Consider the following 14,959-nt stretch of genomic DNA (forward strand, 5'->3'; position numbering starts at 1 on the left):
AGGAATATAAGGTTTATATATATACTGCAGCTTCAGAAGAACATAGTGGGAGGATATAACATGCCTCCCCTGACATGCATCTTCTCTTCACATCAAAATTATACTGAAACAAATAAAGTATTACTGCAACAAGGCTGAAGGAGGAAAGCCATGTTGGTTGTTTTTAGGGGAATAAATTTGTGCACTAAGCAGAAATCTCTTGAGCACAACATAGATGGAAGACAGACATTGTTGCTGATTTTGAAAAGTTTAAGTGATATTTCATCAAATGATAAAATGCCAGCTTTTTTTTTGCAAGCAAATCTGAAATTAACAAGGTACTGGGATTTAGCAGTATTTCCACAGAAATGTAGAAGCAGGAGAGATTTGGAAGAAGAAAAATGGGACTACCCGTTTATCTGATTTCTTTGATATGCACCAATACTCTAGTATTGGTACATGGTTACTGGCTTCTAGCTACTTTGCTCTCCTTCAGTCACTGTAATACTGCCAGGTCAAAATAACAGTTGAATTAAAAAATATGTACTCATATTTTTTGGTTAGGGAACCCAAACAACAAACCACCTAACGCTAAAATGTTGGTGACTGAACACTTACCAATAAAGGAGTGGTAAATGTTTTATTTATTCAGTGCAATTACCTAAAATGGATCAAAATTTATTAGCATCAAACCCAGAAAAAATCAGATTTAATGTTAAATTATTCTGAAGTCAAAGTGAAGAATGTATTTGAGGTCAAGTTTGACAGAAATTAAAGTACTGAATAAAAAGTTTAGTATGGAAACTAGCTTTTAGACAATGCAGGGAGCCTCTTTTATGCCTTAGTGTAGTATGGAAAGAAATTACAATACAGCTTTTTATGTATGCTTTATACTGTGTTCATTTTAATACTTATAAGGTACATATTATAATGGTTACTTATAAGGTACATATTATAATAGTTCTGTGTTTCTTTCATTTTTTACTTGAATGACTACTTTCTGTAATGTCAGTTATGCTATTAACAGTATGTAGCATAAAATCAAAAAACAAAATTCAAAACTTACCACCTTAATGATGGTTTTGTCATTGACTTCAGAGGATTCAAGTACTAAGTCTAAAAAAATGTTCATTATGATCTTCTTTAGAAACTTTGTACATTGAAAAGTCTGTGTTGGTATGTCCCAGTTGCCCTGCAGTTATATAGAATTTCTTGCTGTATTTTTTATGGTCTGCTCACCTCTTTGGCAATTGTGATATAAATTTTCCAGCTAGACAGATCTGAGCCTCTGAGAAACTTCTTATGTAGTCTCTGGCCTTCAAGGCTGTTAACAGTTCTTTTAATTGCGTCTGAGTATTGTATATCTTGCATTCTCTAAAGTACCTTTATTACTTCCTGTACAAAGTAAGTTGGAGATATCTCTTAAATGACTTGCCTGTATTTGGGGATTTGCATATGGAGTTGACATACAACTGTAATTTTTAACTCCTCCCTGCCCCATACCCCAGTGCGTTACCTTCCTTATATTTATTTATGACTGGGTTTTTAAATAGAAGCCAATTAGAATCAAGGAATGAAACAGATACACTTTTTCATTCATGTTGTGCCACCATAGTTTTATCACCAGTTTTGTGAAAATTTTATATATACTTTTTTTTATACTGCTCATAGTGTATTGTCATTAGAGTTTGCTACTATTTGGTCAAATACATGAGGAATGGCACAAAATGGGTAACGCACAAAAAACAAAGAACTGATGAAAAAGGAGATGGCAGTACTCTACAGGAATCTATGATCCCCTAGAGTAAATGAATAAGTTCATCCAACAGCAGTAGCTTTGGACATAAGACACAGTGAAGCATCTTGAATATTTGTTGAACTGAATCCACATTCTTACTATTTTTGTTAAATTTGGAAAGCTTCAAGATCTGTAAAATTCATAGACAAGAGCAGTAATACAAATAAGAGATAAAATTTTGCATTAACTTGTATGTTTAAATAAATTAAAGAATGCTTTAAAGCTAAGTTGTTTTGGTGCAACCAAATATACTACTAAATGAATATTCTTCTGGAGCTACTAATGATTTCTTTTTTTTTTTTTTAAGCTTTAAAGAAGATTGCATTTTATACAAAGAATTTGAAAATAGTAAGAGTTGATAAGCTAAAATATGTTTGACAGACTATGTTGTTAAAGGTAACAAATAAAGTAGGTATGAGTTATCTTGGGAGCTTTCTGTGTTTTAAGCTATATTTTCTCATTAGTTCAGGCATCAAATCAGACAGTATTTTTATTATGGGTGGTACTTAAAATTGACTTCGGCCCTAAAACCTATACTCAAAGACAAAAGCATTCTTACGTGCTCTGGTAAAATAGGACTCAATATTTTTTACAGGGTAAGCTGTTTTACTGTGGGTTCTAAATACTTCTAAGCATGCTGATAAACCTCACTACACAGACTGTTTTTAATCCTGTCTTTATCTTAGAATTTAGATATTTTTATTTATGCTTTTGGCTCAAATTAATGCCCCAGCTATTTAACTTGGTAGACTTCTGGACATTCTAAATAGCTTTTAACCAAAGTGAATAATGGGAGACGCCAGCAAGGTAAAGGTAATGCCTGGTTGAATGTTATAGAAAAGGCATTTAAAACTTAGCAGATAGTACTGCTCTACCAGAATTTTTAAATTATGTTATAGACTTGTGTCTGTAAATTTTAATATGTGCTTTAAAGGGTTGTGGAAAAAGTACTGTCCTGAATTATATTCTAAAAGCTATTCCATAAAGACAAGAAATGTACAGCTTACAGGTGAGGGTATTTGAGCAAAAATAAATGAAAATATTTATTTTTTTTAACCAGTGCTGTGGTATTGCAGTTAGTCTGTACAATGCTTTTGGTTTGGGTTTTTTTTTTCCTCCAAAAATATATGTACTTGAACCCCAGTTTTGTGTATATTTATATGAATGAGAAGTCCCATGGTGCTATTAAACTGTCTGTGTGCATAAGGTTCTACAGAACAGTTAATTTTCTAAACCCAAATGAAGAGAGCAACTTATTTTATTGGAGGTGCAGTTATTATGTAAAGTCTCACAAAGCTCATTCATTAGCTGGTGCAGGTTATTGCTGGTTGACTAGTAAATAACTCAGCTTTAAAAGAAAATGACGCTGAATAGGAAAAGAAGAAAGTATATATATCCATAAAGTTCATAAGTACCTACAATATATAATAGATTATGAAATGTTTTCTGCTTATAGTAAAAAATGTTAGGTAATATATAAAATAAAAAAAACATGCAGGTATAACTGCTGTCCCTCTGAAAAATCTATAGTCATGCAACTAGTTTTTCATTATACTAGAAATGTTGAGCATTTGTGATATACATAAAATACAATGGTGGCTGCCATTGCTTTTCCACTGCATACTCAGAGGAACTTTGTCTGACTTTCCCAAAAGTGACCTTAGCCCCATTACTTTCCCTCGATTAATTATGCTTTTTTCTTTGTGAAGTGCCCGCATTCTGGCTGATCAATTTACATGATCAGGAAATGAGAAGTACGTTGTGATTCTTTTATAGATTTATTCTCCCCCTTCCCCCCACCCCTCCAAATTTCACTATTTCACTGACTGACTCTATACCATTGGATGGATAATGCATTATAGAATGAATATCTTGTGAATTCATACAGGGACAAAACTGATTCTATATGCTCCTCCTCTCCCTTCCTGCCTTTGCATATCTGCTTCTTCTGTAAGGGAACCCAGGAGCACAAAGAAGTTGCTGCTACGCACTGTGATGGGTCTCTCGTTTAGGGCAGTCAGGCACAAGCATAGATCCTGTGGAGTGCACCTTCTCACATTTTGATACAGACAGATTATTACAACTTGTTTGTGTTTGAAAGAGTCATTCCCTATTCTCAGACTTACTATTTGGTAGAAAAATAGGCACACCACAAGTAAGAGCAAGTCTTTCTTTTAGGAAAATAAGCCAACAAAACCAAACAAATCAAAACACGTACAAAACCTATTGTGATCAGAATTGAGGCTAAACATGCTAATTGTTTTGGGTAAGAATCGTGGTTAAGGTTGAAATTCTTTATACATTAGTAATTCCCAAGATATGGAATCTGTAGATAAAAATCTGATTGAAGTAAGGGTATTGATAAGCTTTAAAATATGACTGACAATCACATGACAATGGGCTCTGGTTATTTTGGAAATAAATTTCCATCCAATTTTATGAAAATGCTCATGCTTTAACAGTTAATAGACAAAACTGCTTCCTTTATTTGAAGATACTTATAAAGATAATAATATTTAGGAGAAGGTATCATCTGTTAGGTGATGCAAATTACTTTCTGTTTTGTTTACCAATCATAGCCATACCTAATCCCTGTTACATGTAAATGTGACCAAACCTCCAGTCTTTTCCCATGTAAGTTGATAAGGGTAGCCTAAGATCTTGCTGAAATCAGTCCATAACTGTCTTGTTATGTGTCTTTAAGATTCCTTTTCTTGACTATATATACTGTGAAGACATATAGCATAATTTAATAATTGCTTGTATTATTTATCATCCTAATTGACATGAAGATATGTTCTTGATTCATAAGTCATTAATTTTTATTTTCCTGCTTGCTGCTTTTTTGAGTGTTTTTTCTCTTATGACTTCAGTTCTAATGTCCAAGATGTGGTGGATTTACTCTGAATAGATGTCAGGTACTCACCAAAGCCACTCTGTCACTCCCCTTCTCAACTGGCTGGAGAGAAAAAATACAACAAAAGGCTCATGGGTTGAAATAAGGATAGGGAGAGATCACGATCACTCACCAATTACAGTAAAGAGAAAAATAGACTCAACTGGGGGAAAATTAATTTATTACCAATCAAATCAAAATGGGGTAGCGGGGAATAAAACTAAATCTTAGAACACCTTCCCCCCACTCCTCCCTTCTTCCCGGGCCCAACTTCACTCCTGATTTTCTCTAACTCCTCCCCATCTGCAACACTGGGGAATGAGGAACGGGGGTTGTGGTGAGTTCATCACATGTTGTCTCTGTTGCTCCTTCCTCTTTAGGGGAGGACTCTTCACACTCTTCCCCATTTCTGTCAGACATGGGGGAAGCTTCTAGCAGGTTACAGAAGTCACTCTAGTAGCTGCCCTGCTAACAAAACCTTGTCCCAATACAGATGATTATACTATTGCTGGTTCCTTGTACTTTGAGAGCAAAAATTGTACAAGTACATAATGATATCTTTTCCTAGCTCTTTTAATATGCAAGTCCTTTAGCGGAAACACTGGCATGGCAATTTGACAACTAAATGAGATATGTAATATGCAGTCAGTAATGTATATAAAAATTGCACATACCTTTGTGTTTCAGAGTGGGATTATATAGACTTTTCCCCCATTATCTTGCAAGCTCTCATTGTGTCAATGTATGATGGTGAATATTTGTAACTTTTGACATGACAAATTCAAATATCAAACAGCCATGTATGTTCTTTTTTTTTTTTCTTTTTTAAATAACATATTGAAACTCTGCTTCTTTTCACAGACTAGTATCTAGGTAGTCCAGTATGCTTTGTTGCAACAAATAGCGTGTAATGAATTCAAATATAGTTTTACTAATGACTAAACAAATCTCATGTCATGTTTCCATTGATATGATTAATGGAAAAGAGAAAAAAAACAAACAAGCATTATTCTAAAATACTGTTAAACAATGATTGGTCTTTGCCTGGTATTTCCTTGAAGTACTATAGATTGTGAGCCTCTGCTGAAGTGATAGCAAATCTTCAGTACTGTATTTTTCCATTGTGGACCAGTGATCTCTTTTCTTTCAAAATTGTTTTCCCTTATAAGAATCACATTCTTATCTTTCATTTTTCCTTGAGTTACAGGAGAGAAAAGATAGACAAGTTACCCCTTCAAGCACTAACTTCAGTGCGATTCTGTCAAAATGCATTTGTGTAGTAAGTGACCATTTCTTTTCCCCAAGGCACATTTATTCACCTCCAGAATGTGCTTGTCCTTCGCAGAGACAGAGGGTAAGACAAAAAGAACATTCCTATCTTGCTGTCCCTATACTGGTAGCTACTGCAGCTTTGAGCTTTCTTCAGTACACCGATTGGAAATCTACAGAACCTTTCAGTGAGATACACAAAAAACCCAAAAACATAATTTAAAATAAAATTAAATTGTTACCTTAATTTTCTATCTGTTTTTCTTTTTATTTTTTTTCCCTCAATTTGATACATTTTGTAGATTTTCCTTAGAAAATATGTCGGCAGATATAAGATCCATTCAGTGAACTGAGACCAGTAATTTATCAATTTGGCATACCATGTTTCCAAAATAATGAGTATCCTAAACAGTCTCAACAGGAGTTAGCATGTTAATAAAAGTTAGATCTCTAACATTACCAGAAATCATGACTCCTTTTTCTGTAAAATCCTTCTATGTGAAATGATTTCTGAAAACAATGGATTTTTGTTTTCCTTTTCAAAAGCCTCAGAATTCAAGAGATCTTTCCTGATTCATAATTGACACATTTAACAAACTGTATATATGCTGAGAAGTGCTTCTCCTATTTTGTTTTTTTTTTCTTTTTTTTTTTTTTTAATAAGACTACAAAGAAAGAAAAGGCTATCTACAGAAATAATATTAGCATAATTTTTTTTTTCCTTAGGCACAAATAGCAATACTTGCTTTTATATTTGTGAATAAGTGGTAGTGACCATAGGAAAAGAAATATCCATCGTAGCATCTTTTACTGTAGCTAAGATGAACTGTAAATCTCAAAAATCAGAATAAACCATAAAAGAGAACATAAGTCAAAATGTAAAAATAGAATGTTACCAAAATATAAAATACAAAAATGTGCTTAAGCAGTAAGATTACTTTTACTTTTCAAAGGCAGTCATTACGTATAATAAATTTTTTTCCAAATTATTATCCTATACAATATCCTGTAGAAATAGTTTCCCCTGAAATATACTCTCTAACAACTTCTGCTGTGAAATGAAGCTTTGTTATATATATGCAGTGTATGAATGAATGTATTATTAGTGACATTTTTAGTCTAACTAAAATTAAAGCAGTGGACCCTAACTTGCAGCTTTGTTGGTGGGACTTCAAGCTGTGTTCCAGGAGGATAGCTCATAATACCTTTCATTTCCCTTTACTATTTGGCAATTCATACTGAAGTTTCCAATTTTATGTTCTTTTTTTACTTTGTATTCTTGCATTAATAATTGAGCTGTTTCTTCTGGTAACCTTAAACAATGGGAAACAATTTCTATTTATCATAAATGAATTATTTACAATGAGGAACTGTAGGTGTAGATGTGAAAGTAGGTGAAGTTACAACCTAGACCTAATTTTTCCTGATGAGCAAAATAGTTTATTACAAAATGACACTGCAAAATGAATGAACTGTACCTGAATTATGAAATGAAATTTACAAATAGTATGCTTGCTCTATGTAGAACTGTTTCATTGTAATAGAAAGTTCCTAAAGAGTAAATTATATTTCCTTTCTCAAGAATTATTAGATGAAGACTGTGCTATGATGTCAGATAGGCACTGAAGCGGGTGCAGGAAGCCTGAGGCTTCAGCACCCCCTAAAGCAAGGGGATGTCATCTTAAATTACAAGTATTGTGTGCTTTGATAAGCTTGAGTACCTTAGTTAAGAAGTGAATCTTAGGAGTTCATTAAGTGAAAGAGGGTAGATTTAGATCAGATGTTAGGAAGAAATTCTTTACTGTGAGGGTGGTAAGACACCAGAAGAGGTTACCCAGAGAAGCTGCGGCTGCCTCATCCCTGGCAGTGTTCAAGGCTGGGTTGGAGTGGGCTTTGAGCAACCTGGTCTAGTGGAAGGTGCCCCTGCCCATGGCAGAGGGTTTGAACTAGATGATCTTGAAGGTCCATTCCAGCTATTCTGTTATTCTATGACTAGTGAGTTTATCAAGAAATGAAACTTTGCCAGGCTCTGAACCTAACTTCTTAGGATTTTTTGAAAAAAAATGTAATTCAGGGAAGCGGAAATAAGAGCGGTAGAGATAGCAGTAAAAAATGTGAATATGAATATAATGTTTCCCCTTAGTGACTTGAAACAAGATGAAATAATGGTCTCTCCAAAAAATCATGTTACTTAAAATGTGATTGTCTGAAAAAAAGCCCAGTAGGCAGTACTTCTTTTCTCCTGTCTGTTTCAAAGGAAACTTGTTGACGTTCTGTAAAAAAAAACAAATCTAAACACTATTTTCACTGCAATCCAAAAAAAGTAACTACAATTTCTGCTTCTAAGGATAAGTGATGACAAAAGTATTCTGTTTCGACTTCAGAAATTAACTGATGCTAACATCAGTTTTACAGAGTATAAAAATGTTGTAAGCAAGGCATGCAGTAAAGATTAAAGAAAGAAACGAAAAATTTAATAAAAATGTAAATGAATATGAACGCTCCTTTTGGTGCAGTCCAGGATACAGCTGGCTTTCTGGGCTGCAAGCACACACTGAAGCCAGCTCATGTTCATTTTCTCATCAACCAACACCCCCAAGTCCTTCTCCACAGGGCTGCTCTGAATCTCTTCTCTGCCCAACCTGTAGCTGTGCCTGGGATTGCTCCCACCCAGGTGTAGGACCTTGAACTTGGCATGGTAAACCTTCATGAGGTTGGCATCAGCCCACCTCAGAAGCGTGTCAAGGTCCCTCCAGATCGTGTTCCTTCCCTCTAGCAAATCAACCAAACCGCACAGCTTGGTGTCATCGGCAAACTTGCTGAGGGTGCGCTCAATCCCACTGTCCATGTCATTGACAAAAGTGTTAAACAAGACCTGTCCCAACACCTATCCCTGAGGGACACCACTCATTACTGGTCTCCAGCCGGACATTGAGCCACTGACCACAACTCTTTGCGTGCGGCCATCCAGCCAGTTCTTTATCCACCGAGTGGTCCATCCATCAAATTGATGTTGCTCCAATTTAGAGACAAGGATGTCGTGTGGGACAGTGTCGAATTCTTTGCACAAGTCCAGGTAGATGACATCAACTGCTCTAACCCTGTCCATCAGTTCCGCAGCCCCATCATAGAAGGCCACCAAATTGGTCAGGCAGGATTTCCCCTTAGTGAAGCCATGCTGGCTGTCACCAAGCACCTTGTTGTTTTTCATGTGCCTTAGCATGCCTTCCAGGAGAATCTGCTCCAAGATTTTGCCAGGCACAGAGGTGAGACTGACTGGTCTGTAATTCCCTGGGTCATCCATTTTCCCCTTCTTGAAAATGGGGGTTATATTTCCCTTTTTCCAGGGAAAATCTGCCAGTATTAATCTACCAAGACAGCCTAGGAAAACTTTGTATGTCTTCAGCAGTTAAAAACAAGTTTTCTAGGTTTGCCACTAGCTGCCTCATTGACATTGAATATACTAGGAGTGAGTCTGTGTCTTCTTTGGGATATCATGTTATTCAGGACAGCTTTAACTGTTATTGGAGGTCTGTGTTCTGGGGACAGTCTGAACATGGATTTTAGCTTTTTGAAAATTATTATTTATATTCTTCTTTTCTTAGAACTGATTAAATAAATACAAATAAAGCAATAAGAAATGCTGATATTTGTTTTGCTTTTTGTTAGCTGTTGGTTTTTTTTTGGTTAGTTTTGATTTTTCTTTAATTAAACAGAATAGTAAAGGGTTTCAAATCACTGCAAAGTCTTTTTAAAATAAACTTCAACTCTTTTTCATTTCCTTGTTGAAATTGAATGTTTTTATTTGCTTTTTGTCACATTCCAATTGTGTTCATAGCATTAATAGCTGAAAGCTTTGAGAATTGATATGTGGTGCTGCTGAAAATATGACCCTAGAAAAAAACATTTGAGTTAAAATCAAAAGAGTTGCTGTTTGCTTGTTCTTCTTCTTATGGAAGCATGGCAAAGTGGCAGCAAGACCTTTAAAAAGAAATTTTCAAAGTATGGTACAGGGACATTTGTTGTTATTATAAAATATGATAAATTATTTTTAAGTTTGCTGTGGTTTTTGTACTTAGGATTTCTCAAAGAGGTTTGTGATAGTTTGGATGGACAAGGAAAAATATATTCTGTGCTTAATTTCTGTCACCTGTGTACTGTGTTTTCTGTAACTGTAGATGCTGAATGCATTCCTAAGTAAGTTTCATATCCTGAGCACAGCATTTTCTTTACAAGTTTGTAACATAGACTGTATCCAAGGGTGCTGAGAGAACTGGTGAATCTCCCTGAAAGGCCACATTCTCTCATCTTTGATAATTTGTCAAGCTTAGGAATGTTCTCCAAAGAGTGGAAAACAGTTGTATGATCTTCAACAAAAGCCAAAAGCTTGAGTCGTGAAACTGCAGGCTGACCTTTATTTCAGTATTTGGGGAAATCACAGATCAAGTCTTGGAAGCCATTTCCTGGCACATGAAGAAAGTGATTGTGAATAGCTAGCATGAATTAATCAAGGGTATATCCCAACTGATCAAGTTGATTGCTCTTTTATAAGAAATCACTATGTAGCTGGACAAGGGGAGAAGAGTGGATGTTGCCTCCCTTGGCTTTATTAAGACTTTTCATTCTGCTCATCCAGAGGTGGATATGTGAACACACTGTGAGAATACTGTGGGATATAACTGATTGAATGAAAAAAAAAAAAGAACCAAAACCCCACAAACAAACAAACCAAAAAAAAAAACCAAAAAAAAAACCCTCAAACCAACCTAAAACAAAACCAACCAAACAACAAAAAACCTCACAAACCAGATAAACACAATAAGCAAATATCAAGCAAACAAGCAAACAAAACCAGGTTAGATGATAGGATAGAGGGTAGTGGGTAATGGATCATACTGTACTGGAAGCCAGGAGCAAAAAGAGTACCACACTTTTCTGCTCTTGGATATCCCATTTTGTCATTGAATGTGAAGAGTCTAAGAAGTGCACTCTCATCAGGTTTTAAGATAACATCAAATTGGGAGAAACAGTTGAATCTCCTCAAGAATCATAGAATCATAGAATCATAGAATGGTTAGGGTTGGAAAGGACCTTAAGATCATCTAGTTCCAACCCCCCTGCCATGGGGAGGGACACCTCACACTAAACCATATCACCCAAGGCTTCGGCCAATCTGGTCTTGTACACTGCCAGGGATGGAGCATTCACAGCCTCCCTGGGCAACCTATTCCAGTGCCTCACCACCCTAACAGGAAAGAATTTCCTCCTTACATCCAATCTAAACTTCCCCTGTTTAAGTTTGAACCCGTTACCCCTTGTCCTATCACTACAGTCCCTAATGAAGACTCCCTCCCCAGCATCCCTATAGGCCCCCTTCAGATATTGGAAGGCTGCTATGAGGTCTTCACGCAGCCTTCTCTTCTTCAGGCTGAACAGCCCCAACTTTCTCAGCCTCTCTTCATACAAGAGGTGTTCCAGTCCTCTGATCATCCTCGTGGCCCTCCTCTGGACTTGTTCCAACAGTGCTGCTATCCAGAGGGACTTAAACAGCCCAGAGGACTTGTCCTACAAAAGCTCTATGAAATTCAACAGGATCAAGTACCACATCCTGAACCTGGGAATGAATCCTGCACACAGAAAAATCTGGGAAGTGAGTCTTCAGAAAAGGCCTTGGTATCTAGTGGCCAGCAAGCTAAGGTCAAAGGCATCCTAAGATAGATTAACAGGAGCACAGATTGATGGAAGTGATTATTCTTCTTTACTTGACCCTCATGAGACTCTATTTAGAATAAGCCCATCCAGTTTTGATACATAGATTAACAAATCCAGTAGAGGCCCATCAAAACAATCAGGGGCCTGAGCACTTGCTCTGTGAGGAGAGCCTGAGAGAACTGGCCTATTTCAGCCTGTAGATGTGAGGTCTAATATCAGCCTCTGAGTAGCTATGAGGAGGTTAAGAAGAAAGAAGCAGGCTCTTTACATGATGAGAGGGTGGTGGGGACAATGGGCGTAAGTTAGAACACGAGAAGATCAGATTAAATAAAGAAGAAATGTTTCCATGCAGCCAGTCAAGAACTGGAACTGGTTAGAGGTTAGCTGGAGGGTTAGAACTGTATGATCTTTAAGGTCCTACAATTTCAGCTCAAACTGCCTTATGAGCTTGTGAAATGCATATAGGTATCGGTGCTTTACAGAAGAACCTTCCGTGCTTGTAACTACCAGTGAAAGTTCAAGACAATATGTAATTTGAGATAATATCATAGTTGTAAAAATTGTACAAGTAGAAAAGAGTCATTCAGATACCTACTGAGGTAAAATGTTTCTTTGGAGAAGTTATTTTTACATGTGTGTGTATTGTGTGTGTGTATATAAATGTGTGTATATACTTACAGATTTATCTATAGTCTCCTTTTGGTTTTGTGCAATTCCCTTTGTGTCTTTACTCCTTTTTTGCCATGTCATTGGTTCATCCGTTGTGTTGGAACATGGACAGTGTTCACACAATGCTGAGATGCTGGTCTCTGTTGCTGTTTTTATATGCACATGTACTACAAGTGGTATTTTACGTAACATTATTTTTCCCTAAAATTTTGCAAAATAAAATAAAATAGTAATACCTTTTCCATATATCCTTTTAATCTCAAGTAGTCTATTAAAACAAAGAGTTCTGATTTTTCTAAAATCCTTACATACAATTTCATCCTTAAGGAGCTGGAGTATATAATCAAACTCGGTAGTACATTTCAGCAACTGTTGTTATGTAGATGATTTTCATTTGCTTATAATAATGTGTAGTTATATTCTAGATGTGAACATATACCCACAGGGAGTTTATTTTATTCTTCTAGAAATAAATTCCTTATTTATTTCAACAGAAATTGAAAAGGAAAGCTGTGGGGATCCTGGAACACCGTTGTATGGTATCAGAGAAGGGGATGGATTTTCTAACCGTGATGTTTTAAGGTTTGAATGTCAGTTTGGATTTGAATTAATTGGAGAGAAATCTATCATTTGCCAAGAAAACAACCAGTGGTCTGCAAACATACCAATCTGTATCTGTATGTACCAAATATTTTTTATTATTATTTTTAGAATGTAAAATTATGATAAGTTTTTCCTTACATATAATAACTTTGTGATTGAGTGCAGAGTTGGCACAATGTAATTAACACTGTTGACAGGATGAATTTACTTCTGTTCAGTGGTGGGTTTGCTTAATTATTATGATCAAGAGAGATTCTAGAAGTGCTAAAATACTTTTTTCTTTTACTGGCAACTATTAAAGAAGTTGTCTTTATGTGATTTGATATATGCTTTATTACTGGCTTTTTTTTTTTTTAATGGATTCTGTGTATATTATATGTATGATTCACTTTTTAGAGCTACTCTGATACCTTAATGCATTTGCTTAGATTGGAAGTTTCTGAATTGTAATCAAGGGTTTAAATTATTTACATTTTTCCCATGTATTATATATGAACATATTTCAGCACTTAAATCATCATGGACACTTATAGCTCTGTTCAGTTACAATACACAGTATAAGTAGAGCTGGTGTTGTGACACGTATTTGGGACAACACCTTTCTTAAATTTTCCGCTAGAATAATACAGATCAAATATATTCAGAGTGCAATCAGTTGCTTTCATCCATGCAACTCAATTTAGTGTGTCTTAACTGAAATGGTTGAATATAAAATATTACCCTGATAACCACAGAACAACACTGTGTCTCTTTGAGAATAGTTATTTTCTTGTGCTTCTGTGTGAACAACAAATGACAAGGGCACTATTAACTTTCTGCCTCTTTAATGTGCTCAGTGGGAGGTCTGCTTATCTAAACAGTTCCCTAAAAGAGAAAATAAGTGGTGCCAAGTGATTAAGGATTGTTGAACATGGGTAAAATTTAAGGACTGCTGTGGGCTTTCAATGCAATAAGGATGTTCTTTATTACTTGGGGGCTCTGCTTGGGAGGTAGTTTTATTGAGGGGAAGGGAATAAGAAGACAAAAAAAGAACAACCTTCTTTCTGCCTTCACAGATGAGAACAAATGCTGAATTATTCAGCTGATATAATTAGCAAGTTTAAGGATCTCTTACAAAAGCTTAGTAGCAGAGAAGTCCTCATTGAAATGTTTTATTCTATTATCTAATTTCTTTCTCTCTTTTTTGGCAGTTCCTTGCCTTTCCAATTTCACTGCACCAATGGGAACAGTTCTTTCACCTGATTATCCAGAGGGGTATGGGAATAATTTAAACTGTATCTGGACAATAATTTCAGACCCTGGGAGTCGAATACATCTCTCTTTTAATGACTTTGACTTGGAATCTCAGTTTGACTTCCTTGCAGTTAAAGATGGTGACTCTCCGGATTCCCCCATAATAGGAACATTTACTGGTGCTGAAGTCCCTTCCCATCTTACCAGTAACGGTCATATTTTGCGTCTGGAGTTTCAAGCTGACCATTCAATGTCAGGACGTGGGTTTAACATCACTTATAACAGTGAGTACTAGTATTTTCTAAATCTATGTGCGTGTTTTGTTTTTCAACATACAGTTTAGGAGATATGTATAAGTATGTAAAAATGGCATTATGGTAATATATCTTTAAACAAATCCTATGTACTTACAAATACCTAATTTAGGTCTTTAGATTGCCTTTCAAATACAGTATTAGGGCTGAAAATAAGTGTACATTTATCATAGGGATTGTTGTAATGGGAGTGTTCAGAAGACCAAATCAGGAGAATTTCAGGCTGTAAAACAGAACTCTACTAAGCTGGCTAACAGCACCCTTTGTGCTGCGGGTTAAATACTGCATAATGTTAATCACCTTCATTACATGTACAAAACTTACTCTTGAGCACTCGTATGCTGGTTTTGTTGTGAATGTCTGTAATACCCTGTAGCTGATAGCTGCAAGTCTATGCTAGCTCCTAGTCATCATGGTTAACGTGAGCAGCTATACAAGCTCTTTGATAAGAGAAGTCAAATCGCAATAGGCTTGTGTTCTTCTTTC

General features: G+C 35.8%; 1 protein-coding gene across 3 annotated transcripts in view; it reads left to right on the forward strand.

The window, feature by feature from the left end:
- Positions 1-14,959, forward strand: part of CSMD3 (CUB and Sushi multiple domains 3) — a 578,676-nt gene that overhangs the window by 297,866 nt on the left and 265,851 nt on the right. For all 3 annotated transcript variants that reach the window (XM_062627150.1, XM_062627151.1, XM_062627152.1), the window contains 2 exons: positions 12,818-13,000; positions 14,117-14,443. In XM_062627150.1, the coding sequence (XP_062483134.1) occupies positions 12,818-13,000; positions 14,117-14,443 (510 nt within the window). The remainder of the gene's footprint in view (positions 1-12,817; positions 13,001-14,116; positions 14,444-14,959) is intronic.

Source organism: Pezoporus occidentalis, unplaced genomic scaffold (genome assembly GCF_034315485.1).
Source record: "Pezoporus occidentalis ecotype Australia unplaced genomic scaffold, CSIRO_AGI_Poc_V1 ctg3, whole genome shotgun sequence".
In the NCBI taxonomy this organism is placed as follows: domain Eukaryota; kingdom Metazoa; phylum Chordata; class Aves; order Psittaciformes; family Psittacidae; genus Pezoporus; species Pezoporus occidentalis.